Genomic DNA, 27702 nt, shown 5'->3' with positions numbered 1-27702 from the left:
TCTAAAGGCACTCAACCATTTCAAGCACTTTTAACACAGCTTCTGGTTTACACTTAGTATTATTATATATGTTTATGTTACAGCTGTGCATATGCACTTCAGTTACAGCTGGGGTCCTGTTCTGTCAGAGGATGTTAAGACACAGAGGAAAAATGATTTTTCATGTTAAAGAGAGCATTAAGGCACTGGGAATGCTACACTCAACAAAGTATTCCTAACACAGATGTGGCTTATACAGATAAAACTGTACTGTTTCCAGCACAACTCACTCCAACCCTAAGGCTCTCCTTGCTAACTGGCAACAGTGCAGTCCTACTAACATCAGTCCTACAGGCACCTGCCAACAGAGCCATGTCACCAGGACCATACTGCTACATGCACCTGACCAAGATACCTGTGCTGGCAGAAATCTGCAGTATAGTAATGATTTCAGTTTTGATGTTTCAGTAGTTTATTTTACAACTGAGAGCGCTATATTCCGTCCTTCACAAGGATGTTGTGACATTGTTTGCATTAAAGATTGTGACATCCTCCAATAACACAAAAATAAATAGCTGGGATTAAGAAGAAAGAAAAGCAAGAAAGCCCTAGATCTGCTGAGGCACTTATTGCTCAGCCTATCTTCAAGAGCTGGCATGGGAATCTACTTCAGCAGACATTCCCAGAGAATTCCCACAGCCCTGTTACCCCATGCTGTCCACCCCAGAAAGACTTTTTAACTTTATGCAGTGTGCAGTTCCCACTTTTCTTGGCTCTTCCTCCAGAATTGGGTCAGTTCCAGTGATTTGTAAACAGGGCAAGGACAGGATCCCCTGCTTGTTTCTCTGCACCTATACTGCCAATTCATGGTCTGAATGATTAAGGCACGATCCCAAGCCTTACTTTACTGCCCCTCTGGTGTTAAGCTATCTGTTTTTCAATTTTTCAAAAATTTTGCCTGAATTACAGGCTTTTTAATTTGCTTTTGCATTGCTTCAATCCACTTAACTTCTAAGCCCAAGGTTTCCAGGATTATTATGAAATATGCTAATGTCAACAGGGTCTAAAAATTAAACATACTCAAATGAAATAATTTAAAATAAAACTATAAGACTGCACCTAAATAAGAAAAAATAAGTTAAAACATTCAAACTTAGCATGGAAGAGGCAAAAACTTCACACTAAGGCCCTACAGAACATACATAATAATTAATTGAGATTGAAATATCTAAATTGGGTTGAGTTTGCTATGTAAGTGGCAGAGGCACTGTTTACTAATAGCCAGGAGAATTTCCTAAACAAAATACTAAAATTTTTCAATATTTTGAACTATAATTTTAGCAATCTGTACATGAAATTACATCAGTTCTGTTAAAGCCATCATTTTACCTTCCCCCTAGATTTGGGGGGTGGGATTGATCTCCAAGCAAGCAAGCATTATTCAGTTCTTTAAAGAAACCTACCACTGATGTAGAATAAAAATATATTATATGACAACTTATGCAACAGTTGGTAGAGATAAGTATCCACTGACATGATGTCTAAAAGCAGGGCAAGATGAAAACAAACGTTAAGAAGTAAATTATTAAGACTAATTACTCTACAAAGTTAGCAGTGGAGTAGTCACCTGTATGCTGTACAAGAGACGGGTTAAGTTCTGGATTGTTTGTACAATCTAGAAAATAAAAGAGAAGGATTTTCAAAGGTTTGACCACTGTTAACTAAATAGTTACTACATTCTGTCTGGGGTTTAAATAAACTCACCTCTGTCCCTGTAGATCCTGGGAAACTCATACTTCCTCCCTAAAATAAACACATGTTGCTTTAAAAAGTAGGTTTTAACTTTAGAATTGTAGCATCTAGGTAATTTATTTTTTTTTAAACTAGTGGAGACATTCATATCACTCATATATGCAGTGCTGAGTCAAACCTTTTTGTGGGTATGTGAAAAAACAAGCAATAACCTACAAAGACTAATAATTCATCAACACTGGAGTTTCCGTGGAAATCACTAGAGATTCTAAGCACAACTGTAAAAACAAAAATATTTCATCCACAATTTTAATCCTCTCATGACTAATGCTACACAGAAAAGACATTTCCATTCATTCTTTGTTTACTTGACAGTTTTGAAATACAGCAATCAAACTTCTGTGTATACAGCACAGTGGGTTTAGATTACTTATAGTAGGATGAAACAGTACAAGACTCTTCAAAAACAGTGACATTAATGTAGCAAGAAGCTAGCAGAAGTCACGTCAGTGGGTTACGGTGAATGCCTTATACGTGCTGTGAGGTGCTGAGCAAAGGCTGCGTGCCCCCTACACTCTGCAAAATGCACCAGCGTGGATACTATTGTCCACTGCAGCAAGGCTCAGCCCCTTCACACTTTCCACCCTGCTCCATTTTCCTAAGAAGCTTTCTAAATTTATGGGGTGAAGCCACCCATAATCCCTTCAGCATGAAGAACAGCTCCTCTGAGAAAGAAGGTGAAACGGTGGAGAAATAAAATACAACCCCTTCTGAGGCTACACTGAAAAGACTTCCAGTATGATTTTTCTCTTTTTTTTTTTTTCAGAGAAGCAGAGGAGGGTTTGGGGAGTATTTGCTCTCTCTCTCTGATTTTCCTAAGTTCTCTAGTGGGTCTCATTTTCCACCACAGAGAGCAAAGCAGCTGCTCCATTTAGCTGCAATAACTGAAAATGAAGATTAAAAAGGCCAGGCCCCAAAACACAGCTCAACGCAGACAAGCTAGGGGGAAAGGGAGCACCGGCTGCAGCATTTCTTCCACTTCTCTCTCTCTCGTTACCTCTGTTTGGTATTTCCCTCCATTCCCTCTCCATGTCCTCACCTCCTCCTCCGCTTCTCACTGTACCCAGGAGCCACATAACTGCTCGGCTCTGCTGTGAGAAGCAGAAGACCTTGCACGGATGCCTCCGTGCAACACAAGGACTAACACAAGGGAGCTCCACTTTCCCTTTGCTAGGCGGCCAAGATGAGCAGCGGGCAAGGAGAAAGAGCAGGGCTGAGAGAGGAGAAGGAGATGCTGGCAGGGTGAGGAAGAGGAGAGCCCGCATGCTGAACAAGAATGGCGTTTCTTTCAGGTTTTGAAGCCCTTTTTAATTTAATAAAGGAGGTGTACAGGGGGATTGAAGGCTTAGCTGGCTGTGGCATGGCCAAGGGGTAGCAAGTGGCCACCCCAAGCACCTGTGGTCTCCTCATTGCAGCACCACTTGAGCACTGGGGGATGAGCCCAAGGCAGGTTTAGTCGAGCTAGCCGGGGTGACAGCAGCATTGCAGCTGCACCGCTACAGCTTCAGCACAAGCCCTGTAAGTCCAGCTAGGTCCGAAGCAAATATATTCAGCAGTTTAACCTGTGCTGCAGGCCACCACCACCTCCCTGCCACTCTTCCCTAGCACCTTGGTTCAGAGTGATGAGCAGCAGCGGAGATGAGGACGGTCAGATCCCAGGGCAGGCTGCGTACACAGCGCCTCAGACAATCCCCCGGAGATGTGATTATGAGGCAGGAGCAGCGGGGACGAGATGGAGACCACCTCTCACAGCTGCCTGCTTGGGACGCCACGTGTTGCACAGGCAACACTCTTCCTTCTGATGCTTGGTCAGCGTCTAAGCCCCGAGCTGGGGGCTTTCGCTCCGGCTGTCCGGCTCTTGGTTTCCCAAGCCAGCTGGCCTGAGCCCGGTGCTGCCACCCCACCACCCAGGACTGCACACCCGGCGACCGAAGGCGGGCAGAACATCCTCCGCCCTTGAAAGCCCTTGCCTCGCCTGTTTTGTTTGCTCGTTCTGCCACCTCCTGGTAAGTCTAATTCTGACATGGTAAGATGTGCCATGAGTCTTGCCCAAACAGCAGGCCAGACCAGAATAGTAACTTAGGGTGGAGGAGTTTGCTGCAGATGCCTCTAGTCCAGCTGCAGCCCAAAGTAGGGCTAGCTTCAAAGTTAGATGAAGTTGCTCAGGGCCTTCTCCAGCCAAATGTGGGAAACCTCCAAGGATGGAGACCCCACAACCTCTCTGGACAACCTGCTCCTGCTTGATCCCCCTCATGGTGATCGGTTTTTTTCCTTACATACAGTCAGAATTTCCCTTGCTGCAACCTGTAAACTTGGATGCTCGTCGTTTTGGTGTGCACCTCTGAGAAAAGCCTAGCTCTATCTTCCTATAACCCCAATGGAAATGTTTTTATGTGGAGCTACTGGAACTTTTAATGGGCTAGATTTGAGCCCCTCTATACTTTATTAGGTTATTTTATTTCCCCTCACCTAGCTTCTGTGCTCCCTCACTTGGACTTTTGTTTTCATCCCATTTTTTCCACACACGCTCTTCTACCTAATCCCTTCTAACACAGCAGTCTGGTAAGACAACCTAGAGCTGAACATGAGGCAAGGTTATAGGCAGATTAGTATATTAGCAGGAGTCTTCCAGAAATAGCTAGAAAAAAAAGCCCCAAGGTTTCAGGCACACAAGCCCTCTTTCAGATCTGATGCAAAGACAGTATGCTAAGTATCTCCTTTTCTAGCAAACTTTGCTTTCCATTTCAAGTCACGTATCTTCTGTTCTTGCCTCTCCCCTTTATTCCTTTTGTGGTCCTGTTTCTCCACCTAAGGACTCCACAATTACAGTTCACTTCATTTCCACACGGTAACTCATACTGCTCTTACTCTAACACTTTGCTGCTACATGAAATTTGCCATTCCTAATTTTGCCCAGAACTGACTTTTGATTCTGCTTTTTCCCCAGAGTAGCTTATGAGTTATAGGACTTTGAAAAATGGGCAGTTTCTCTTCTATTCACTAATTGCTCCATTTTGGTTTAATTCAAAATTCTGAAGCAAGCTGGTGTAAGACAATCCATCCTATTTTATGTGCTTGTTCTCAGGACGAAGTTCTTCCAATGCATAAGTCTTTCTTGCATTAGCTGAGGTCTCAGTCATTGCAGGAGACTTTCATCATCCTGTGAATAGGAGGAGGGAGTAGAGGGAATACTATTGTCAGCTCCATAGAGATGGATGTATTGAATGATGACAGCAGAGAACCAGGCATAAGTGGCCCATACAAGTGGTACGAAAACACTGTGGCTGTTATGACAACCCACCGATCTGTAAGCCTGGCAGAAAAATCATTCTGCATTTGGATTGTTTATGATTGCTTTTTAAAAATTCATTATTAATTGCAGTGACCTCTACTAAACTGAATTATCTGGATTTGGGTGAAATGTGCCTATCCTGTGCTTCGTGTTTTGGAAGTGTCTTTAGCTACCCCATAAAAATTTGGACAGCATTTACATTCCCAGTGCCCAGAGTGCTATGTGCAACACAGGAAGAAAAACTGGTTACAATACCTTATCCTCTAGATTGGCACCTGCCATTTCCTTTTCAACACTGAGATCAACTTCACATGATTCTTCAACTTCTGTTATTTCTGCATTTAACAAATAAAGCCCCAATAAAATGCAAGAGAAAGGTATCAAAGCATATTCGGACTAGAGAAACAAAGGGCATGCTTTTTTACGGCTACTCACAGGATGCTGAAAATGGAGATTTACAAAATTTGGAGTTACATAATGGATTCTAGGCTGGGGAAAAACAAATTTGGAAGCCAGGATGGCACAGGTGGAACAATCAAGTTTTCCTACCTTAAAAATTATTAGTGTTTCACTTACACAAATTTGAAGTATAGCCATATCACTAAAAATGCTCTGCAGCAATAGTTTTTACAGGACTTTATTTGCATTTTTTTAGCAAGAAATCCATGCTACCTTTTACAGCTGAAATTACTGGGATGTCCATCCTGGTTTCCAGGCCTTCTGACAAAAATTGGCTGACTTGGGAAATGGCCTATACTGCAATAAAGACTTGCTGTGGAGCTAAGCCTCAATGACGAGAAAGTGTATGGAGATACGCAAATCTGACTCAATATTGCTGAATGCAGGCATGTGCTACAGAAAAGGTGCAGTGGAGGCAAACTATCCATTTACTTCAATGAAGTTATATGACAATTTACACTATCTGAGCATTTGTCCAAAGACAACTTTTATTACATTATCTTCTATTGATTCTGGAATAGACTGAGAAAGCTTTCCAAAAAAACCAATCCGGTATCAATTATTTTAGCACTCTGAATATGTAAAAGCATCAAATTTTACTCACCACCAGGAACAGATTCCAAGATTTCACTGGCACTACATCTGTGCTTCACACTTAATTCCTCAATACCTTCCTCTGGTGATCTGTCTGTTTCACTCACTTGTGATGTCATTACAGCAACATGGAGACTTTCAACTAGAGAGGAAAGCATGCAGAATTACAGAGGCCCCTTAAATAGCTCCTTAATGCATAAATCAATGACACAGAATCACAGAATAATTTAGGTTGGAAGGGACCTTCAGAGGTCATCTAGTCCAATGCCCTACTCAAAGCTGGTCAAACGAAATTGGGTTGCTCAGAGCTTTGCACAGACAAGCTTTTAACATCTCCAGAGATGGAGACTTCACAGCCTCTCTGGACAACCTGTTCTGGTTTTTGACCACCCTCACAGTATATAATTTTTCCTTTCATTTAACTGGAATTGCTGGTGTTCCAACTTGTGCCTCTTGCCTCTCTCTCATCCTATCACCATGTGCCTCCGCAAAAAAATCTGTCTTCTCTGGATCCTCGTATTAGGCAGGAATGAGATCCCACGAAGCCTTCTTCTCTCAAGGCTGAACAGACCAACTATCTCAGCCTCTCCTCAGATGTCACCTTGGCCAAGGTGACAGCCCCCTAGTCACTTTGGTGCCCTTCGCTGGATTTGCTCCAGTTTGTCAATGTCTCTCTTGTCCAGGGGAGCCCAGCACTGGTCACATCACTCCATATAGGACTCAGCAGGGGTGAGTAGAGGAAGGATCACCTCCCTCAACCTGCTGGCAACTCTTCTCCTAATGCAGCAGCCTGGGAGGCAGTTGGCCTTCTTTGCCACAAGGGCACATTGCTGCCTCATGGTCAACCTGCTGTTGAGTAGGACTCCCAGGTTCACTTCTGCAAAGCTATTTTCTATCTAGTCAGTGTCCAGCCTGTACCAAAACATGGGATTACTCCATCCCAGACGCAGGACTTTGCACTTGTCTTTGTCAAACTTCCAGGGGTTTCTCTCAGCCCATTTTCCCAATCTGTAGAGGTCTCTCCAGCACATTGATCACTCCACTTCATTTGGTGACAGCCATGAATTTGCTAAGAGTGTACTCAATCCCTTGGTTAACTTCATTAATAAATATGTTGAACAGTAGTTGTCTCAGGATCCATCCCTAAGGGAATCCCCTAATAACACATTGTCAGGTGGACATCATATCACTGATTACAATCCTTTCAGCCCAGCAGTCCAGCCAATTTTCTGCCCAGTTATGCAGTCTGCATCTCACCAATTCAGCTGTAAGGATGCTACAGCCAGTGCAGACAGCATTGAAGGCCTTGCAGATGTCAAGGTAAACAACATGCACTGCTCTCCTCTCATCATAAAACCCATCAGGTTAGTCAGACACCAACACCAGCCCTTGATGAATCCATGTTCGCTGTTCCCAGTCACCTTCTTGTCCTTCATGTTCTTGGAAATGGCTTCCAGGATGATTTGCTCTATCACCATCTCAGAGATGGCAGTGAGCCTGACTCTTTTGTAGTTCCCTATATATTCTTTCTTGAAGAGGAGTGTGATGCTTGCCTTCTTCAAGTCATCAGGAACCTCTCCTGATCACTGTGATCTTTTAAAGATGATAGAAAGCAGCCTCACAATGAGGGTCCCTGAGCAGCCTTGGATTTATCCCGTCTCATCTCATGGATTCGTGTACAGCCAATTTGCTTAAGCACTCCCTAATTCTATCCTTCTCCACTGTGAGCAATGCTTTATTCCTATAGAGTCTGCTATTAGCTTAGGGACTTAGTATTTCTGTTCTGGAAAATGATCCCCAGAAATTGCCTACAGTGTAAGCAGTTGTAAATTCCTTACAGTGTGCTGAAGAGTCCCGAAATTCAAGACATCATCAACATTAGCATGAGACAAAGTTAAAATTAAAAGCGGGCAGAATAAGGTGTGTAAGTATAGGCTGCCATTTTAGCTAAAATGACATTTACTATTGCATCACTGACACATTCCCTACCCAAGTTTTATCAGTTTTATCAATAAAATGCTCTCTGACTTCATAATGATGGTGGAGACCAACCTTCGCTACTTTTATCAGTTGAAATGTGGTTATTAGCCCACAGTTCTCAATTTAGGTGATGCTAAAATCTTGTAGTCCTTCTCAAAAAGCATACAGCCCATGCTGGATATGGCTGTTTACCAGGACTCTTTCCAGCTGAGTTTAGCTGAACTTCCAACCAGGTGAGGTATCCACAAATACCATTCCCCTCCTTCCTTTGGAGGACAGCACTGTAGGTAGCACAAGGCTACCACCTCTCTGTTAGGTAGTATGCAGAAAAAACACAGCTCCTACAGCAATTCTGGCAGGTGTTTCTGGGCAGATCTGCCAGGATGATCCACAGTTTGGTCTGTATATGACCTTACATGATTCTGATCCGTCATCAAATCAACCAAGGTAGGTGAAGGTCTGGGACCAGATGCAGTATCATACTGCATCCTGTGATCTGCTTCACAGGGCTGTACTGCAGGGAGGACAGCTAAGGAAACAATCCTTAGGTGCAACCTAACACCATGTCCCTGCCTGCTTACATATGATGTTATGCACTAAACATATCCCTTATCTCACAGTCTGGCAGGTACCACCTCATGCATCTGACAAGCATAAACTTGAGAGACTTCTCTTCAATGCCCTTTGCCAAGTTTTGACACTGCCAGTTCTTGAGATTTGACAGAATAGCAGCACAAGGCAACAAACACAGGTGTACTTTGTTACCTTGAATTATCTGCCCATGTGAAGGGCCACCAGTCCACTCTTCCCATGCAAACTCACCTTCTTTGAGTGCTGCTGCCAGCAATGAAGCAGCCTGTGGAGTTTCTCCAGAATCAGGTTTGACAAGGAGGTGAGGTTCTACATGAACATCCTCAAACCCACTTGTATCTCCCAGTTCTGCATAGATATGCAACTTCTCTTCCAAATAACTACAGATCTGCTGGTCCTGGTTACTCAGTAATTCTGTCAACAAAAATTGAACACTGTATTAATATTTTTTATCCTACAGGCAAAGCATGTTCTCCATTCAACCTTCTAATCCTTACACCACATAGACATTGCTAGCTCGAGCTAGGCCTTTTTTAAGTGGCCAGGAACCAAATTCATCCCATAGTCTGTCCTAAAGAAAGCTGGCAGAGACCCTGGCAGAGAGTCAGGCCAGTGCCCTGATGAGGTGGCCTTGGCTGCACTCTGGGGTCCTCAGCTACCTCCTGTTGCACTCACAGTGATCAATGCTGGAAAAGCACTTGGCTCAGGCAGCCAAAAGATATGCTTATTCAGTGCCTCAACGTCAAAGAAGAACACCTACTCTCAGCAGAGGATGCCCTTCCCTGTGGCTCTCAACAGGAAGGACATTGCTGGAATTTCACTCCTTGCAGAAGTATAAAGATGTGAAATTTAGGTGTAGGGGAACCAAGGAAGCAGAATTTATCCCTATCAGCTACATTTTCAGATAAAAATAACAGCAGCAAAGGATGAAATGCCATAAACAAGCACAAAGCCACACAATTACTGAAGATTTGAGGTATTTCCACAAACATGGAACTACCTGCCCCTGATGCTAATCTGGGAAATTCAGTGTTTATTCTGAAAGCATTCATTTTTCTTCTTCTTTTTTACTCATGGTAATATAGCAAAAATATAAAATGTTTTGGAAAAAAAGGTTCTCTTTCAATAAACTCACATTATACCATCAGATCACCCCAGGTTTCTCTGCTGTGACTCTGCCTATTGAGCCACTCTGAAAGCACCAGCCAGTATGGGCGCATGATTCATTCATCCTGAACTCAGGATGCAGGAGCTCTCAGAGTGGCAGGAAAGGTACCACACCTTGACATTTCTGAATTCTGGATGCTTTGGCCTCAGCAATACGTCTGTCCTCATCAGATTCACTCATTTTTCCTTCTTCTTCTTCCTCTGGACAACTTCAAAGATGAAAGACAAAGGTGAATAAAGCAAAATCTGCACATCATATATTCATCTTCAACACAGTGTTGCATTCATAATAAACAGAACACAACATTAGCACCAACTTTTGCTACAATCCAGAAGCATGCCGTTTGTCTGCTTCTTTAGAAAGCAGTAACTGGACATAAACCAGACTGAAGAACTCCTTTTAATTCTGGCAAGGCTGCATCGTGCAGCAAATGGGTGGTTGGCCCTCAAACAGGTTTGCTGCGCTAAGCATAAGTTTGGGCCCCATAATGAGCAGTGTTTTCCCTGCCATTCGTAAGGAGCTGACACAAAGATAACAGGCATGATCAGGGATTTCCCCCAAATGGTTGTATGGACACCTGCAGGACTCTGGAAAGCATCCAGTGCCAAAAGCAAAGGTGAAGGAAACTTACAATGGCTGGTAAGGACACCAAATGGGGAGTGGGAAGGGTCTGCTGATTCAGTGGGAAACCAGAAGTAATACGGGAAGTTTGGCTGAAGTGATGGTGAGGTTTTGGGGTCTGTGAATGCTGAGCTCAGAGGAAAACCCAACCTCACAGGATGTATCCAGCACAATGCAGAACAGAGAGTACGCTGCCACAAATATCCAACCAACCTCCCATCTGCTTTGGACTGCCAGGATGAAAATCAAAAGCCTTTTCCTCTACCTTTCCACTGCATCTTGAATATGCCTCATCCAGTTGTTACGTTCCTCTTTGGAGTTGGTATGAACCTCATACATCTCAGGCCCTGCAGATGAAGCGCTGATCAGGAACATCCCCCTTTCTTCGTTGGCCACTTCTCTTACTATGAGCCTCTGAAGGGAGATAACGGAAGGCTTCTGGTCCTGGGGGAAACAGTCACAGCACATGCAAATACTAAATGACTCCCTTATAAAACATCACACTTTCAGAAGAGCACGATTGTCCAATGAATTGGACTAATTCTAGTCCTGGTATAGTAAGACCACGTATGTTCTCACCAGGTGTAAGAGGCTGCAAGTTTTGAGTATTTGGACATCTTTTTGAACTATTTTTAAAAATACATTATAGTATTTACGAACAAGTAAAGCACTGGGTATGTGCTAAAAAGTAAATCCTAGAGGCTCAATGATACTGAAGCACAGTATTCATATAATGTTTATATTTATATAGTTTGGGAACTTCTCTCCATGACCTTTCATGCACATTATGTGTGTTTACTACTACATTTGCAGTTAAAATTATTCTTCTGTTTTGTTTTACAGAACCAGAAGTTAAAATTTATTTTAGATAATTGAAAGAGCCTGCTCTACTTCCCGCCTTCATAATCAGATGAGGTTTGACACTAAAAATAGCATTCTGTTATTTTCATCCGTCTTCCTAAAAAAATTACTTAATTTTGAAAATAAACTTAATTTTCCATATACTGGCATATTACTTTTCTGAATACACTACCAGGATTTTAGGGGAAAAAAAAACCCCATTATGTGGGAATAACCTAGAAAAGGACCTAATTTTCAAGAAATATACAAATAAGAGTGCAATGTGTATGTTCAAACATCTGGTAATATACTTACAACAGCTGCAAAGATGTATTTTTGATCTTTTTCTTGTAAGAACAGTAGTACATCAGTTAGAAGCAAAGCTAATGTCTCTTAAAATGAGAAAAGGAAAATACTGTTTTTTAATTAAAGTTATTACAATTATAGTTAATTTCCTCTTTTATCTTTAAAAAGAGAGAACCTTGATCAATAAATATCCCACAGAATCCTACAGTAAACTAAAGAGGAAATATCTGGATTAGCCTATGGTTTGCATGAAGCAACTGCACGTCATCACTTTGCATCTCCCAGGAACGACCACACTTTCTGCCATTTACCCTCCTGCAGCACCATGCTGGAGCACTGGCCCAGGGAAAGAAGAAATCCTCAGTCTAATGTCAGTACAGCTTCCCCAAGCCACCCACAGGCAACCTGGCAAAGACCATCCCACATAAATTTCGTTTTGCCTATGCTGTAACATATACAGCACACTATTACACTGGTAAAAGTATTTCTGGAATAACGATGAACATATAGCTTTATAAAGTTTTACAGCAAATATTAGTAAGCTCCAAAAAAACCCAACCCCTACATGTGATTAACACCAAAAATCAAATTCTGGGCTTGCATGTAAAAATGAGGCTCCAGCCAAATGTGGCTTCAGATTTTCTTTTATGCTGTGGATGTCCCAGTACCACTGAAGAACAGCATGTGATTTTTCATGCATTATTTTCAATGGCCAGTACTGTAAACAATATAAATGCGTAAGTCAAGATTCTATGTTATGGGATGAAACTGCAAACCGATGAACTAAAAGGAGGAAACTGCAAGAAGAAACGCAGCTGACAGCTTTGTATGTGAACTTGTCTTCTTACAGTGGATTACCCACAAGCCATGGCAGCTTCTGGATCAACTCTTCTAGCAATTAGTGGCATATTCTCAATACCATTACCTCAGAAATTAATGTTTGCAAAACAGCGTAATGAAGTATTTTCATTCTTAAAGCAACCAATCTTCATATGTTACTGGCAAATAAAGAGTTAAAGGACTTTACTGCTCAGATGGAATACCTTTGAAACGACCAGTCGCTGTCTTCCAGTACACTAAACCTTCATGAAGTATCATCCTCTCTTTCCTCATCAAGTCTTGCTTCCTAAAAACATGGCCATTTTTCAGCTTTGTGTATGTTTTGTTTTCAGTTCTACTGAGAATTTCCAACAGCTTTTGCTTTTTCTCATATTCATTCACTTTCAAATCTACTGCTGCAATCATGTCCTTAATTAGACGAAGGGCTTTGCACAGGTCTTTATGTTCTTCTGTTCCTTCTGTATGAAACAAACAAAAAAACCCCAACATGATAGTAGTCAGCATATTCAGGAGAAGATATCATTCCTTACTTTCTGGGAACAATCAACATGATGCAAAGCTTAAATTGATAAATACGTCATTTTAAGTTAAGAGGCATCTACTTTTATTTTACTCGCCTATTAAAAGATGACATGTACCTCAGATTTATTCATTAGTCAGAACAACACATGGAATAGTTTCTGACATATTTATGAGCTGTTAGCACTTAAAAAATTTAACTGGCGAAGTAAATCATATAGTATATTACTCTTCTGGCTAAGTAAAAACAAAACCTTGAAGCAGGATTGCAAGCACAAAGTGTTTCCATTTGGATATGGAACTTTCTATAACACTCATTTATTGCCCATTTGGGGGGCAGTATCTGTAAGTTATTAGTATTTCTAAATGCTCTATGAAATTCCAGAGGTCATTCAAGCTTTGTTTGAAAAACTGGAGAGTAACTTATGAAATGTTTGCCTAGCCCTATTTACAAGACTCCAGAATTAATTTCAAAGAAGGTGCAGATGCATGCCTGCATTAGTTCACATCCTCTAGTCAAGATCTTTTCCTAAAACAAGTATGCTTTTCTGGACTTCCGTGGCTCACCCGGCTGGAATATTGGAAATCTTCGCAGCCCAGCCTTGACAAAGACTACATACACCAGACACCCTGTTTAGGTGATGTTTGCCTGAACATTAGATATTACGTTGCCCTGGTTCTCCACAGAGCAGTGAATTTCATCTTTTGTTATATTGTAGCAGTGCATATTCCTTAGGTTAGAAACGCGCTAGAATTCCAGATATGAAGCAACACTTTAGCTTTTATTCACCTTTTGAGTATTGCAATATCCTTTCAACCAGAACAGGGTATTTGGTGATTCGCTGGGTGACGAGCAAAATGCACTCAGGGATTCCTCGGCGTCGCGCCAACAGGTTACTATTTCTTAGCTGCACAGATACAAATATATACCTTAAGTAGTAAATGCGTATTAAACCACCAGTTGACTAATAAGAAATATGATCTAAATGCACTAGAATAAGCTAAAACAAAATGCTGGGTTATCTGAACCAGCCCCAAGGAACAGTTGCTGCCCTGAGGGATGAGGCGTACTATAACAGGAACATGTGTGTAATACATACTGGATGCCAAAGCTTTCTAAAATTTGAAAGAAAAATGTAATTTATCAGCTTACTGGTTAAAGAAAAAACTTTGCCATTTTTATTAGCTATTAAAAGTGAGTTACTGAACATAATTTCAATCCTAATCTAAGTAAAAGCTACGTATCTTTTTCCTGAGTATTTTGTCAATAGTGATCACAATCCAAGTTTTTATTAAACTTACTTTAATAAAATTCTGGAACTTCTTGTTTTGTTGCAACTCTTTAAAGAGATTAACAGCTTCTTTTTGATGGCTGCAAAACTCTCCATATATTTTCTTCATTTTAGTTGCATTTTCCTCTGAAAACTGAAGAAATTAATAAGTGAATTGTGCTCAACATTGTGCCTAACAGGAAAGTGTATACATTTAATTAATGTATTTTGTACAAATACGGAACTTCTATGCTACTTGTTTCTCAAGTTCTCTGAATTTCACTAACAGGGCCTGTCCCTACAGAATGAAAACGGGCTAGCTGTTTTTAGGAGCAAGAAGAGGAATGTAGGCTGGAGAGAGCACAGGCAACCTCCACTACAGTCTTATCAATAACAGCTAGAACAATTACTGTAATTCACCTCTTTGCAATCACAATCCCTTTGAGACTTATTTGCATTTGTCTGATCTCCACACTGCTTCAAGACAAGATAACGGTTCAGCTTCTTTATTTCAGTGGAGTGAAAACTGACCAAAGGTGAAAAGCCACGCTCTCCTGATTGCAAGGAACTGAAGTGTGACCAGTGAGCAGTTACTGTTCTGCAACCACCATAAACACGCTGTGACCACCCATTCTCTAGTGAGCAGCAACTTGAGATTCACCATGCCAGATCGCTACAAGAAATGAACAGGTAGTTTCTTTTCCATCATCAGGCAATTCTTCACACCTCTGCTCAGCTGTTAAAAAAGTGAATCCATTGCTTCCATTTTTTGCAGTCCATGGCATGATGGCAGCAGCCTTCTACTGTGAGCAGGACCAAGTTCATCACTTTCCTCATCACCTGTACCATATAGGTAGAAGTTCATCCCCAGTTCATCACAGTTACCTGTCAGAAATTATCTCCTCTCATTGCTACTTCACCCTGCAACCATCTGGAGGGGACAGTCTTTGAATTTTATGAGGCAACCATAGCCCTGTTCTTGCCCACAAAAGTTTTTGACATCAATACATTGTTTAATTTGGGAACCTTGAGTACATAAACGATTAAAAGAGCTGATACGTCTACCTGCTGCACAAGGATGTCTCCAATTCTGCTAATGACAAAATTACGTTCGCTCCCTGCCTCACATGATTCCTGCCGTCTCTCCTTCATTCTGCAGAAGAATTGCCTGTGCATCTCCAGTAGCTCATCTAAGCAGGGGAATATTCTGTCCACTGTGCTGTGGTCCAGCTGCAGTTCTTCCTTCATCCCTTTCCTGAATATTTCAGACATAATGAACAGGGTATGGATGTGATGCACTTCTGTTTGCATCAGCTCTGCAGTATAAAAGAAAACAGCATAGTATAGTAATCACCTGAACATTTTGCACACCTTGTAAGATAGATTTCAGCAATATGCAAATATACAGTCATAAACATTTTTTCTGTGTGAGCCTCAAACCTAATAGATTATGTCAGTAGGAAGACTTAATTTGTCTGGTTCTGGCACAGTTCTCTCAACTGTACCCCACTGAACAAGCTGGGGTTGCAACTGCTTGAGCTGGGGATTGGATGAGGTCCCTTCCAACCTCAACCGTTCCGTGAACAGGGCAGACATGTCCTGGTAGTCGCTACTCACCATTTCCTTAGCTCTAGGATACATTGTAATTTGTGACAAAAATGTTCTTTCAACCTTCTTATTATTCTGAGTTGAAGCATTCATTCTTCTGGACATAAAACATGTAGATTCCCTCTCTATTTTCTACACCAAATTGTTTTTAAACCTACACGATGCTTTGAAATACTGACCAAAAATGACATCTTGCCTCTTGATGACATCCTTTTCTTGCTTGCTACAGAACACTGGATCCACAACAAGACTCCAGGACTCTGCCTCAAACTCTTGTGCATCTGTGCGGAGATCAGTCCACTGAGACAAATCCACATCATCTATGACAAAATGTGTATCTCATTAACACCAGGCATATGAACAGTAAGGGAAATACCTTTGCACATGCAAATCTATTTATATATTAAGCAGAACACATCACAGGGATGAACTTTAGACAAGGCTTCTGCAAACACTGGCCGTGGCTTTACAACAGAGAAGCTTGCCAGATACTAATATCGTTAAGTGCTCTTCGTTTAGCAGATGAAGTGGCTTCCTATATCAACTAAGGAGTTTTTCTATTTTGCACTATCCAATACAGGTTATAAAATGCAACATCTGTGCAATAATTGTCACCTTCCATCATAAAAGAATCCATTGAAGAAAAGGTCCCTAATGCTTGTAACATCTCTTCAGACCGTGACTTGGGCCTCCAGGTGCTAGTCTCAGAGTCTTGTTCAGAAAACGGTGTAGGTCTTCTACAGCAGAAAGAAAAAAAATTCCCACATTTATTTAATGGTTTCAATTTTCCTAGAAATGCTGAATGATCTATTTAGCATAGTCCCCTGGCAGCTGCCCTCTACCTTTCAAAACTGGCACTGGGGACACTTTTGGACAAGAAGTGGGGCTGTGGCAAGGCTTCCCTCCTTCCAGCATACAATCCAACAGGCACAGAGGAAGAATGCACCGGGGAGAGCACCATCTGTGAAATGTCTCCAGGCAGGGAATCTGTGAGGCAAAGCACAACACAACATTTTGACAAACAATGTGGAGTATGTCACTAACGGCACACTTACATTGAGAAATACTGTCTGGTGTTCATATTGATCAATACTGGGTATCAAGAACGTCTGCTTGCCATGGTACAAGACCATGATGCTCTCCCATGGAATATAAAGATAAACCTGTAGGCAAAGTGGAATAGCTCCAGCGGGGATATTATTGAGAAGAAAACAATCTCAACTCATACAGGCTCTAACACTGCAACCTGAACACAGCAGACCCAAATGTATGTGCATATGGTAAATGACATACTCAAAAGCACGAGACAGAAATGACTACTTTTGATTTTCATTCTCACTGAAAACAAAACATAGTAAAACTCCCACTCATTTTAGTAGAAGATGAGTTAAATCAACAGTATTTTCTTCAAAAAATCCTACTCACATTAGAGACACACACACTTTCTTACAGATACTGAAATGAAAACTAGAAACCACAAATGATACAGGAAAGTTCATGTTGTCAGTCCCGTGATTTTTAACCAAGGCTTAACTTAGAAGTGCTAGGTTTACACCTCCTAACTTACTTGTAACACCAGCTTGGGGTTTGTTTTTATTATGGTACCTCTCCTGGGATTTCTGAAAAAAGAAGAATTTAATGAAATTGCAATGAAATCATAGCTGATAACACACTGAATAGTCAAGTCAGTAACTCACTTCCATATATCATCACAAAAAAGGGCTTCAAGAAAGTGCTCCTAAATTATGGTCCTAATTTATACCAATAACTAATAAATCCAAGTTATTAGTTATTGGTAGATAACAATATTCAAAGTAAAATGGTATCATTCGTACTACAACACAAAACCGAATCTGTTTCTTCTAAACCAAGTCACTGAGCTACAGCATTCTACTTTTGCTATATGAATACTGCCTGTTGAGGCTGCAAGAAAAGGAGTTCCCATTGAGGGCTTTATATTCAAATAAGCTTGAAGCATTTGTGGCAGGGCACTACGTGAGGAAGCCTGGGTATCAGAGGCAGAACTGATCCCCCTTCCAAAGCGAACTTTTGCAAAACCTGTACTAAAAGCCTTCTGGGCTTAGGCATGCATTTCACGTGAGGTGGGTCAGCGAACATTTTCTGCACCTCATTCTTGTTGACGTAAGTTGGGGGCGGTGGCGGCTCTTGTCTCCACTTGACAAATAACCCACTAGCCCCAGTAATTAAAACTGCCAGTTCAGCTGTCCTAATGCCCTGAAGTTGCCCAGAAATTTGTGCAGGTCTATGTGACAGCTATAACCAAAATAAATAAAAACACCTGATTTATGTCCAGTTTAAGGCTTGTTTATGCTGAAGAGTCTGTATGGAAACATGTTCTCCCTGCAAGCCACCCTGATGCAAAACCTAGCTACACCAGAAAGACACACTCCACTAACTGGAAAAATGACCTGTATCACTGTGGCACACTTCTCTACAAGTCCCATTTTGTTCCATGAGGGCAGAAGCCTTACACATCTGGTTTTGAAAATTACGTCTTTGTCATGATAACCTCACCATGCATGTATTTCTACTTAAAATAAAGGAGTATTCATCAGCTCTAGCACTGATTTTGCCCTGTCTGCAGTGGCAGCTGAACACTGGGAGTGACTGCCTAGGCAGGCTGTGGAGTCCCCTCCTCCAGAGATTTTCCAGAACAGGTCAGATAAACATCTGCCTAAATTGTTACCTAGAAGTGAGGCTGCCTGAGGGTGAGGAGATGGACTAGGTCGCCTGTCCAAGTCCCTTTCATCTCTTCTTTCCATTAGTCCAGACATAAAGGATCCCCCCTTCTACACGAGGGGCTATCTGTGGTTTTGAGGAGCTTTTCTTTTTAATCACTTTTGCATACCTCCAGGCATACCATTTCACAATTTGAGCTTGCAACTCTTCAAAAACAGAAATATCTCTTTAAACTCATTTCTGACCCTCTTCTAAAAATTATTGTTCAAGCACAGTGCTCCCTCTGTTGCTCGTATCAGACATTTTGACACCCTCACAGCCCTTTGCATACAGACACTGGATCTGGACAGGCTGTGTATACTTTCTTTTTTCCTTCATGATGTTTCCAGACCCCTTGGAAAGCAGATACGCTCTAGTAAGAATAGTGCGGTATAGGAGGTTACCTTGGTGCACACAGGAGCACACTCCTTGCAGCTCTTATGCACAATCATGTTGCAGCCTGGAAGAAAAGGCACGTTTCAAAGCCTGGCATCGAACAGGGTCCCCAGCCTGCAGAAAACGTTACTCTGAGGCTTCACCTTTTTCCCTCCTTCAGGTCCACTTACTAAAGTAGCCGTGAGGATGCTTTGATGTTACAGCCCCTGGCTAAAAGGAAGTTTTTGTCTAATGGGCTCAGGGCTAGGAGATGGCTGTCCTCCCTTCTGATGCTGTTACCTACCATCCTTCCTCCCTCTCCCTTGCCAACCTCAGCTCATTACATAAAGGAAGTACATCCAAATCTAGGCAAGGTTTCTTTTTGAAACAAAACACTGAACCAGGATCTCAAAGCAGGATTCGGAGCACTCTAAGTTCACATGCGAAAGCCAGCAACTACTTACAAGAGCACTGTAGGGACTCCTTTCCTAGGAGGGCCTTTTCACAAGCCATACATGGGATAACTCCTGAGAAAGTCCCATTTGTAAAATTGTGCCTGTTCAGTTTGTCTTTATCTTTGGTATCTTTATTTTTTGTCTTCATCCCCAACAGCAGAGGCAGGAAAAAAGAAAAAAAAAAAAGGGTGGAGGGGGACACATTAGAAAAGAAGATAAAGCGATTCAATCTTAAAAACACTAAAACATTCCCTTTTAAGAGCAAATGATTCTAAAACATTTATTCCCTGTCCTGGAAGACTTGTAACAGTATACTATATTATTACACCCACCATTGTTGAAGTCCTAAAATGATGCAGGCATTGCTTTCACTGGCAGCTAAGCCAGCAAGCATTATCAAGGAAGACTGGCAGAAATACATTTATAAAGCTGCAAAAAGGGAAGGGCCAAAAAATAAAATTTAAGAAGTGTTATTGACTTGCTGCACACACAAATATTAATGCCTAGATCTCCCTGAGGCATACATGCAAACCCGTGCCTCTGCAGTTAAAGCTGCAGTTCTGTAAATTTAGATTTGTCTTTAGATCTTAGAAGACATTAGAAATAACCTATTTTTAATGTGTGTTAATGAATTTAATAAATTCTGCCTATTTTTACAGTACCCCTGATGGTGTGAATATACATTCCTCCAAGCAGCCCTGGTAGTTATTTTTTAGGAGACCACACAGACACAGGCTAATCTATGGCTGCTGGACCAGACATACATGTTCACTGACAGTTCTGCCACTTTTGAAGGTACCACCTCAGCCAACCATCTTCACATCCACGTACGTCAGGATATCCTGGGGCACAGGAGTGTGTACTAGAAAGCCTGCAAAACTACCGAAAAGGCAGCTGGAAAGATCCTGTAGTCCAATTCCATCTCTCAAGCTGCTAATTGATGCCGTTAATCTAAATTTCAGATGTCTCAAAATTAAACCACAAATGTTCTAACCTACCTTCCATAGTATGTATGTTTGACTGTGCAGGTCTCAGTAACACTAAGCACTGCTTAATCATGCAAGAAGTCCCATTAAGTTCAAATAAGGCAAATTCAACTGATTACATGCCAATGTAGAAGTTACAGACTCAATTCCTTATTGAGAGTAATTGCAAGAACAGGCCCATACCTCTTAATTTTATTTAACAAAGAAGATTATTTCTTAAAGGCAAGTCATACATTTAAACTTCGGCTGAATCATCAAATGAGACTATTAATAACACCCAAAAAAATGGCAAGGGAAATACTTGATATTGTTCAGCTAAGGCTACTGTTTAAAAGGAAAGCTGGTTTTTAATATGAAGGCCATTTCAGGGTATCCTGCATACGTTTTAAAATTAGAGAATAAAGATAAAAGTTTCTTCCTATTACTTATGTGGGTTTGTAATAAACAAGAACTTATCTTTACATAAAAATTTAGATCCTCATCTATAACTCATTTAATTACAGTGACATAATTATACATAATAATATAGACATAAATCTCAAATTACCTTGCACTTATTCCGTGTGCTGGTCATTCTGTTCATCAGAAAGCTGAAAGTCCGACTCACTTTACATTTTTCAGACTCATTTTTTGAGGGTACAATGTATTTATTCCATTCCTCCTCCTGAATCCTAAAACAGAGACCCGTGAAAAACCCTCATTCCGGTGTGAACAGCCCCTTAAGACAGAGCAGAATCTGGATGGTGCTTGTTTCACCTAACATTTACAATTACCTGTTTTATTGTGGGTTTAGCCAATGTTATTAAAAAGACTGCAATCCCTCTTTACATAAAAGGAGTAACACTAGCCTGTGGGCTTCTCCGAACGCGCAACGTGTTACAAGCTTGCCTAGATCACGGTTGATATCAAAAGCCCCCTTGCTTTTATTATGGTGTTTTGGCCGTTCCTACAGTGGATAGGAGCACACCCCTACCGCGCACGTCCCGCAGTGGTGCGCTGCAAATCCCCGCTGCAGCACAGACCGAGCTGGGCTGAGCTCAGCACGAGGTTTAAGTGTGGGCTTACAGATCGCCTGGGCAGGGAGCGCTCCCCTAAACTGCTGCTAAAAATCCCGCTGCCAGGGGTGCCCAGGCCTCTTCCCCGCTCTGCTCCCTAGATGGCATTCTTGCACAGACCTGCTCCCGGCACCCCAAACCGCGGGTGCCGCGAGTACCCATACCTTTTCTCGCGGGACTGCTCAGGCAGACTGTACGCTCGCTCTGCAAGACATAAACAGTTATCAGGCACACAGACAGCAAGATTGTCAGGTTTATTTGAAACGCACCACCTCCACCAGGCCATAAGCTTGTCATTACGGGCTTGCAACGTCGTTTGAAATTTAGGAAAGCCAAAATGTATATACATTAGAAGCAGCTTTTCCTAGGGTAAGACCACTGCCTACTAAGCTTTGTTTAGTTGACAGAATCTGCCAGAATGGAGATAGGTATCAGTGAATGCCAGTCTCTGCAAACAGTCTATTTTTAAGAATAACAGAAAATATTTATTTTGTTTTTCTTAACAATCCCGACTTGAATGATTCACACTTCATTTTGCTTTTTACATAATTTGTTGTAAAATATCTTAATGACATTCTTCTAACATTTGCAGTTACCCATCTTACACAGCTTTATCTACAGTGTTAAAAAATGTTAAATCCCTCTACATAAGGAAGAATATTACTAGTTTAAGCACTGCACAGGATGTGTAATGTTACAAGTTTACATCCTAGAAACAGTAGAGAGGACTCAAGGAGATACCCTTCAACAAACTGTCTAAAAAGCAAAATAGAAGATAAATCATTCAGCTGGGTTGTTTTGAAAAAAAAAAAAAAAAAACGAAACAAAAAAACCAAAACCAACAAAGACCACTCTACCATTTTCAAATTAGAAGCCATTTTGCAGACATTTGTCCATTTTGCAGACTTTTTTTTGCAAAGCTACCGCAGGTATGGTTCAGAAAGATACTTAAAACACCTGCCTAAGTCAAAGCATCAGACTATGCCTTCTTTAAAGTTAGATGCAAACTTAAACACACTTCGCTGAATCAGCATGTCTTCAGACAAACATAGACTTCAAGTTAGTGAGAGCTAGAATATTTACCAAAGAAGCAGCAAGACTAAAAGGGCATTTCAGTTAGTTTCCAGGCACAACTTGTGCCGCAGGATGCTTTCGGAAGAAAAGAAGGCCATGTACCCATGGGAGATGAAGACAGCCTCATGCAAAACAGCACCGTGGGGTTGGCATTGAGGTACTTACTACAAGGGTGGAGCAGAGACACTGACTTAGAGAGTGAAAGAGCCTGAAGGAGGGATCGACCACTGTTCATGAGCACACCATCTACAGAGCAGGGACAAATCCTTTACTGTTACAGCCTGGTAATGCCTTCTCAAATAAAAGCAGGTAGTTGTTTTAAACCTGAGCGTACTGAAAAGCTTCCACCAGAAATGGATGGCAATCTCCCATTTTTCTCTCGTACTTTGTGCAAAAAAGACCATCCTGTTGCCATCCTGCATTCAGCTGCTTTGGCTTACAACCATTGCAACGTACAAGGTCAGCTGCACCTCCCTCTTGCATAGCTAAGCCTTGAGCAAGATGTCCAAAGGGGTGGCAGCTAGGCAGAGGGGAAGGGGCAGGTTTTCAGTGCACAGACACCTGCACAGACCCAGACACAATCCCACTACAGCCCACAGAGATCGGGATTAACTATCTGACCTAGCTTCTTGGACCAAGCTCTTGAGCTAGTCCTGTACCCAGATGCAACTGCTCAAAGCGAGTGCAGCCGTGCCTACCTCACACAGTCATCACCACTGCCAGCTGCCAAATGCTCTGTTCAATGCTCCCATCCTTGCAAAATGCTGGCAAGAAGGGACGAGGCACGAGGTGCTGGTGGCAGGGAAGCGCCAGCAGGAACCTCAGCAGACCACCCCCCCACCCCAGCAGCCCACCACATCTGCAGTACAGGCTGCAGAACAGCTGTTTCCAAAGCGGGGACAGGAAAGGGTTTCCACCTTCTCCACAAGACAGGTACAGGTCCAGCACTGACTGGTCCCAGGAGGAAGGGGAGAGAGAATGAACAGGACATGGGCCCGAGCCCAGACCAGCTCAGCGCAGGTAATGGTGTCTGGACGAAGCTTAACGGGCTGTGACACCAACAGTCCCGTAGCTGTGAGGTCAAAGGAATTCTGTTTCAACTTTCAGCACACGCCTCAGGGCTTTGCTGATCTGCCACCCTCTACTTCTGTGACATTTCCATCTTTTTCTTCTGCCTTGTTTTGCCAAAGACTTCCACCTAATCTGTTGGATACAAATGGTTACAAAGACATTAAGTGATGTGGAAAAGTACAGCACAGCTGCCTACTGCAGGCTGCAGTACATATTCGTCCTTACAAGGGGACATTCACAAAGTGCATTTGAACAACCACAAACAAGTTATTTGCTGCACTGCTTAACACAGTTTCCTAAGGAAAGAAGATGTCTGCATTCACTGCATGTCTGCCCATCTGCTTTGCCCATCTCAGCTTCCCAACAGCTTTTGAATTCGTTAGCTGGTTTCAAAGTTAATGATAACATTTCCACAACTTTTGTGTGTTTTCACATTCTGTATCACAGAATCACAGAATGATTTGGGTTGGAAGCAACCTTCAAGATCACTCCATCCAACCCCCCTGCCACGGGCACGAACATCTTTCACTTGATCAGGTTGCTCAAAGCCCCGTCCAACCTAACCTTGAATGTTTCCAGGGATGGGGCATCTACCACCCCTTTGGGTGTCCATCCCATCTGGATCATGGTAACTCGCATGTCCTCCCTCTTGCTCAGGACTAGTGGAAAGCTAAAGGTATACTAGAGGGAGAGACAAGCTGACAGTGTGGCAGTGGACAAGGTTCTAGGGACAGAGGCCAAGTCTCTTGAAATGCAAGTGGTTTTTAAGTTATGTGATCTATATGAAAAGCACAGTATATGTATTTCACACTTTGCATGGTTTTCAAATATAACCCATACTTCCATTGCAAAAAGCGTGGGTTGTCTTCTAAATATGAAACTATACAATTCATAAAAAATTACAAGCTTCTTGCAGAGACATCTCTGACTCCACTTGATGGAGAGGGTGGGTTCTGCTCCCCAGCCTGTGGAGATGACAATAGCCCATCCATGTTTCAGGGATTCCCCGGGATCTACGGGAAACCGGGGCCATCCGCCCTCTGACACCTCTTCTGTGTCATCCTGAGCTTCCTCACGGTCTCTGCCAGGCATCCAGCAGGAGGCTGGGGTAAGGATCTTCCAAAAAGAAGATTATTGCCCTTGCCTATGTTACTTTTCCTGACTAACGCTCTCCCAGTTTGTGTGCCCTCCCAAGGACCAGCTGCTTTATCAGGGGAGGGCATAACAGGGCAGTAGATGGGAGAAGAGCGAGGAACAATGGTAGGGGTACCTGAAGGCAACCGAACCCTGCTTTCACATGCATTGGCGAGGTCTGTGTACAGGACAGGCCTGAGTAAAGCCATCAGCGCTGGGCCTGAAGCGGGCAGGCATGGCATGAGGCTGTGCAGGTGCAAAGCCAGAGCACTGACCTTCATTCAAATCCCCAACTGCAAAGTCTCGAGGAATGCAAGGTCTTCCTAATAAACCTTTGGGCGAGGAGCAGGAATAGGAGCGTGACCGAATCCCAGACACTGTGCATTCCTACAAGAAATTGCAGCAAATTAAAACTTGTGTTGTTTTGAAATACATCAGCAACAGAAATAAAATAAATCAGTGACAGAATTCCTGAAAGAAAGACGCTGACCATGCGCATACATTGTCTTGGCCTCATGAAACCTTTAAGTTGAAGTACAATTTTCGACAATTTCATTTGAACTCTTAGGAAGTCTGTCATACTTCCACCATGACAATTTTTTGTATATTACAGGAAATAATTTGTGGGTGCAAGAGACTTAGACTAAGAGAACATTCCTCTCAAGTTCGGTAGCAAGCACCGTCCAAACAGTGTTGTTGGCCATTATATCTGATGACCAAGCTATCTTCCTTTACCAAGGAAGCCATTAATCTTCGTACTTTAATACCTCAAGAATATTTCATGGAGACTAACGCCCTGCCTGTCAGAGTTTCCAAAGAAGGGAGTTAGCCTCTTTACGTTTTCTGTCTGCATTTTTTTTATTGTGTGTGAAAAGATTTTCTGATCCCCAAATATGTCAATGATCAGGCTTCAAAGGAAACCCCCTGATTTTTGATACATAATTTACATTTACATTAGGAGACTACTCCTAAACAACTTACCTTATTGTTTTTAAAAGTAGCCCTAACAGAATTCAGTGTTTGTGCTGGACTCTTCTTCTCCCTTCATGTAAACATTTGCTGAAGATCAGATAAAGCTCTACAGCGGCAAGAAGCCTGTCTAACAAAAACATAAAAAATCCCTACAAACAAAAAATAACTCTATGTATGTGTCTAAAGATTCAGAAATGGCACCATGGTCTAATGAAAATGAATGTAGCCAGGATAATTTAGAAAACCATAATGAAGAGGAAAGATTTGCACTGGTCAATGCACAAAACCCAAATGAATTTTCCCGAGTCTAGCAATTGTTTTAAAACAGGCAGCAGGCTGGTTTTATACTTTACAAAGCTCTTACCCTTTCACATAATTACAGCTGGTTAAACATTTCCTCACTAAACATATCTTGGTTAGAAAATGCTGATTCACTGAACCCAAGATATTTCCTTCGAAATGCTTCTGATAAACGATGCTTTTTTCAAAGCTGAATCAAATCTCTGATGGACCCTTCCCATGGCTTCTGCCAAGCCTGGCCACAACTGGGGAGCTCCAGCTCCACCACAACGCTGTGGGTGTTGCTCTCCAGAGGGACTAGCACGGCCAACTGGGAACTCATTTTTCCCCTTAAGATTCAGATGTTTCTCACGTTTTCAGTGATTTACTTAAAAGGAAAACAATGCAAACCAAGATAGTATCAAATACCTTGGGCTGCAGACTGGTAGTTAAGTCCAATCCATCTCTGCTACAAGTCATGGCCTCTGAAGAGCCGAGGGGAGGGTAGTGAATGTGGGATCTGTCCGAAACACCTCCACTTCCACCGTCTACTTCAAGGTCATCGAGACTTGAACTGAAGCAGACAATGAAGTCTTTAATTCCCATGAATTCTAGTAACAATCCATCCCAACCTTAATGCAACAAGCAAAGATACTGCTGTATCATCTGATCAATGACAACACAAACCACCATGATTATGTCAGGTAAGTCATGTTCTGAGTCCCCTCTCAGGTCTGCAGTCACCTGGTCAAGGTACTCAGTCACGCTGTACAGGACTCATCTGACCCAACCTTGTGGATCTGCAATACAGACATTTGCATCACCCATGATCATGCAGACTCCCACCACAGCCAGCCACTTCTGGAGGATGATTTTCAGACCCATGTTCAGCATATCCCTTAAAATGAAATGTTTTGTTCCACACAGGTACTTGCCTCCCTATATAGATGATAAGGAGAACTGAGACAACTAGCTCAGATTTCAGTATTAAGATACGTGGGTATATATGGATATTGGGTGTGTATTCGAAAGACATGACGTGGCTATTCACAGACATCTTTTTTCTACATCTGTGACTTGATGGAGGATGGAGGAGAAAACTAACAAGAGAGACGAAGGAGGGTCTGAGACAGTTTATGAAATTCATTTCAAAAGATAAAAACATATAGGACTATAAACTGAAAAAACTCTGGCCAAATCAGTATTTCAAACACCTAGAGACTATTTGATTGGCAGGGGTTCACAAGCAGAAGAGTGCAGTAAGGTTTCTCAGCAGTACCAGGGTTTCCCAGAATGGGTCCCGTTAGCTGCAAGAGCAAGTTCATGGTCTCTTCATCAGAGTGACTGGAAGGAATGGTTGACTGCTTGCCATAACATTCCAGCCTTACAACATAAAACTTTAAATTATGTGTGGTATTTCTAAATAGCAGAGTTCCTACCATGAATAATAGCACAACAATTCCTTCACACACCACTACAATTCACTTTGTCGAAGGCCAAATCTATCAATACTGTCCAAAACTACTTCCTTATTACGCTTCTGGAGACCATCTTTTGCAATGTTTCCTAGTAATAGCCCATGTGACATCTCAGAAACAAGTTATTTAACTGCATTATCAGTTACTCTCACATTTTAAAATCAGAAAAGCAATACATGTTTATGTCAACAGACAAGCATACAT

At 42.0% G+C, this 27702-nt stretch overlaps 1 protein-coding gene across 7 annotated transcripts in view; it reads right to left on the bottom strand.

The window, feature by feature from the left end:
* ARHGEF28 (Rho guanine nucleotide exchange factor 28) overlaps positions 1–27702 on the bottom strand; it is a 118996-nt gene that overhangs the window by 21085 nt on the left and 70209 nt on the right. For 6 of the 7 annotated variants that reach the window (XM_052777490.1, XM_052777492.1, XM_052777495.1 and 3 more), the window contains 23 exons: positions 26450–26594; positions 25045–25156; positions 22730–22810; positions 21655–21694; positions 20983–21106; positions 19459–19591; positions 19024–19079; positions 17448–17499; positions 16723–16867; positions 16496–16617; positions 16060–16200; positions 15338–15588; positions 14304–14426; positions 13792–13909; positions 12686–12940; positions 11652–11728; positions 10762–10940; positions 9989–10083; positions 8939–9121; positions 6147–6278; positions 5339–5418; positions 1744–1782; positions 1607–1654 (listed from right to left, as the gene is read on the bottom strand). In XM_052777490.1, coding sequence (XP_052633450.1) covers positions 1607–1654; positions 1744–1782; positions 5339–5418; positions 6147–6278; positions 8939–9121; positions 9989–10083; positions 10762–10940; positions 11652–11728; positions 12686–12940; positions 13792–13909; positions 14304–14426; positions 15338–15588; positions 16060–16200; positions 16496–16617; positions 16723–16867; positions 17448–17499; positions 19024–19079; positions 19459–19591; positions 20983–21106; positions 21655–21694; positions 22730–22810; positions 25045–25156; positions 26450–26594 — 2731 coding nt within the window. The remainder of the gene's footprint in view (positions 1–1606; positions 1655–1743; positions 1783–5338; positions 5419–6146; positions 6279–8938; positions 9122–9988; positions 10084–10761; positions 10941–11651; positions 11729–12685; positions 12941–13791; positions 13910–14303; positions 14427–15337; positions 15589–16059; positions 16201–16495; positions 16618–16722; positions 16868–17447; positions 17500–19023; positions 19080–19458; positions 19592–20982; positions 21107–21654; positions 21695–22729; positions 22811–25044; positions 25157–26449; positions 26595–27702) is intronic. The other variant, XM_052777493.1, reaches the window with a different exon arrangement.

Source organism: Harpia harpyja, chromosome Z (assembly GCF_026419915.1).
Source record: "Harpia harpyja isolate bHarHar1 chromosome Z, bHarHar1 primary haplotype, whole genome shotgun sequence".
In the NCBI taxonomy this organism is placed as follows: Eukaryota; Metazoa; Chordata; class Aves; order Accipitriformes; family Accipitridae; genus Harpia; species Harpia harpyja.
This window is presented reverse-complemented; position numbering and strand designations above follow the sequence as displayed.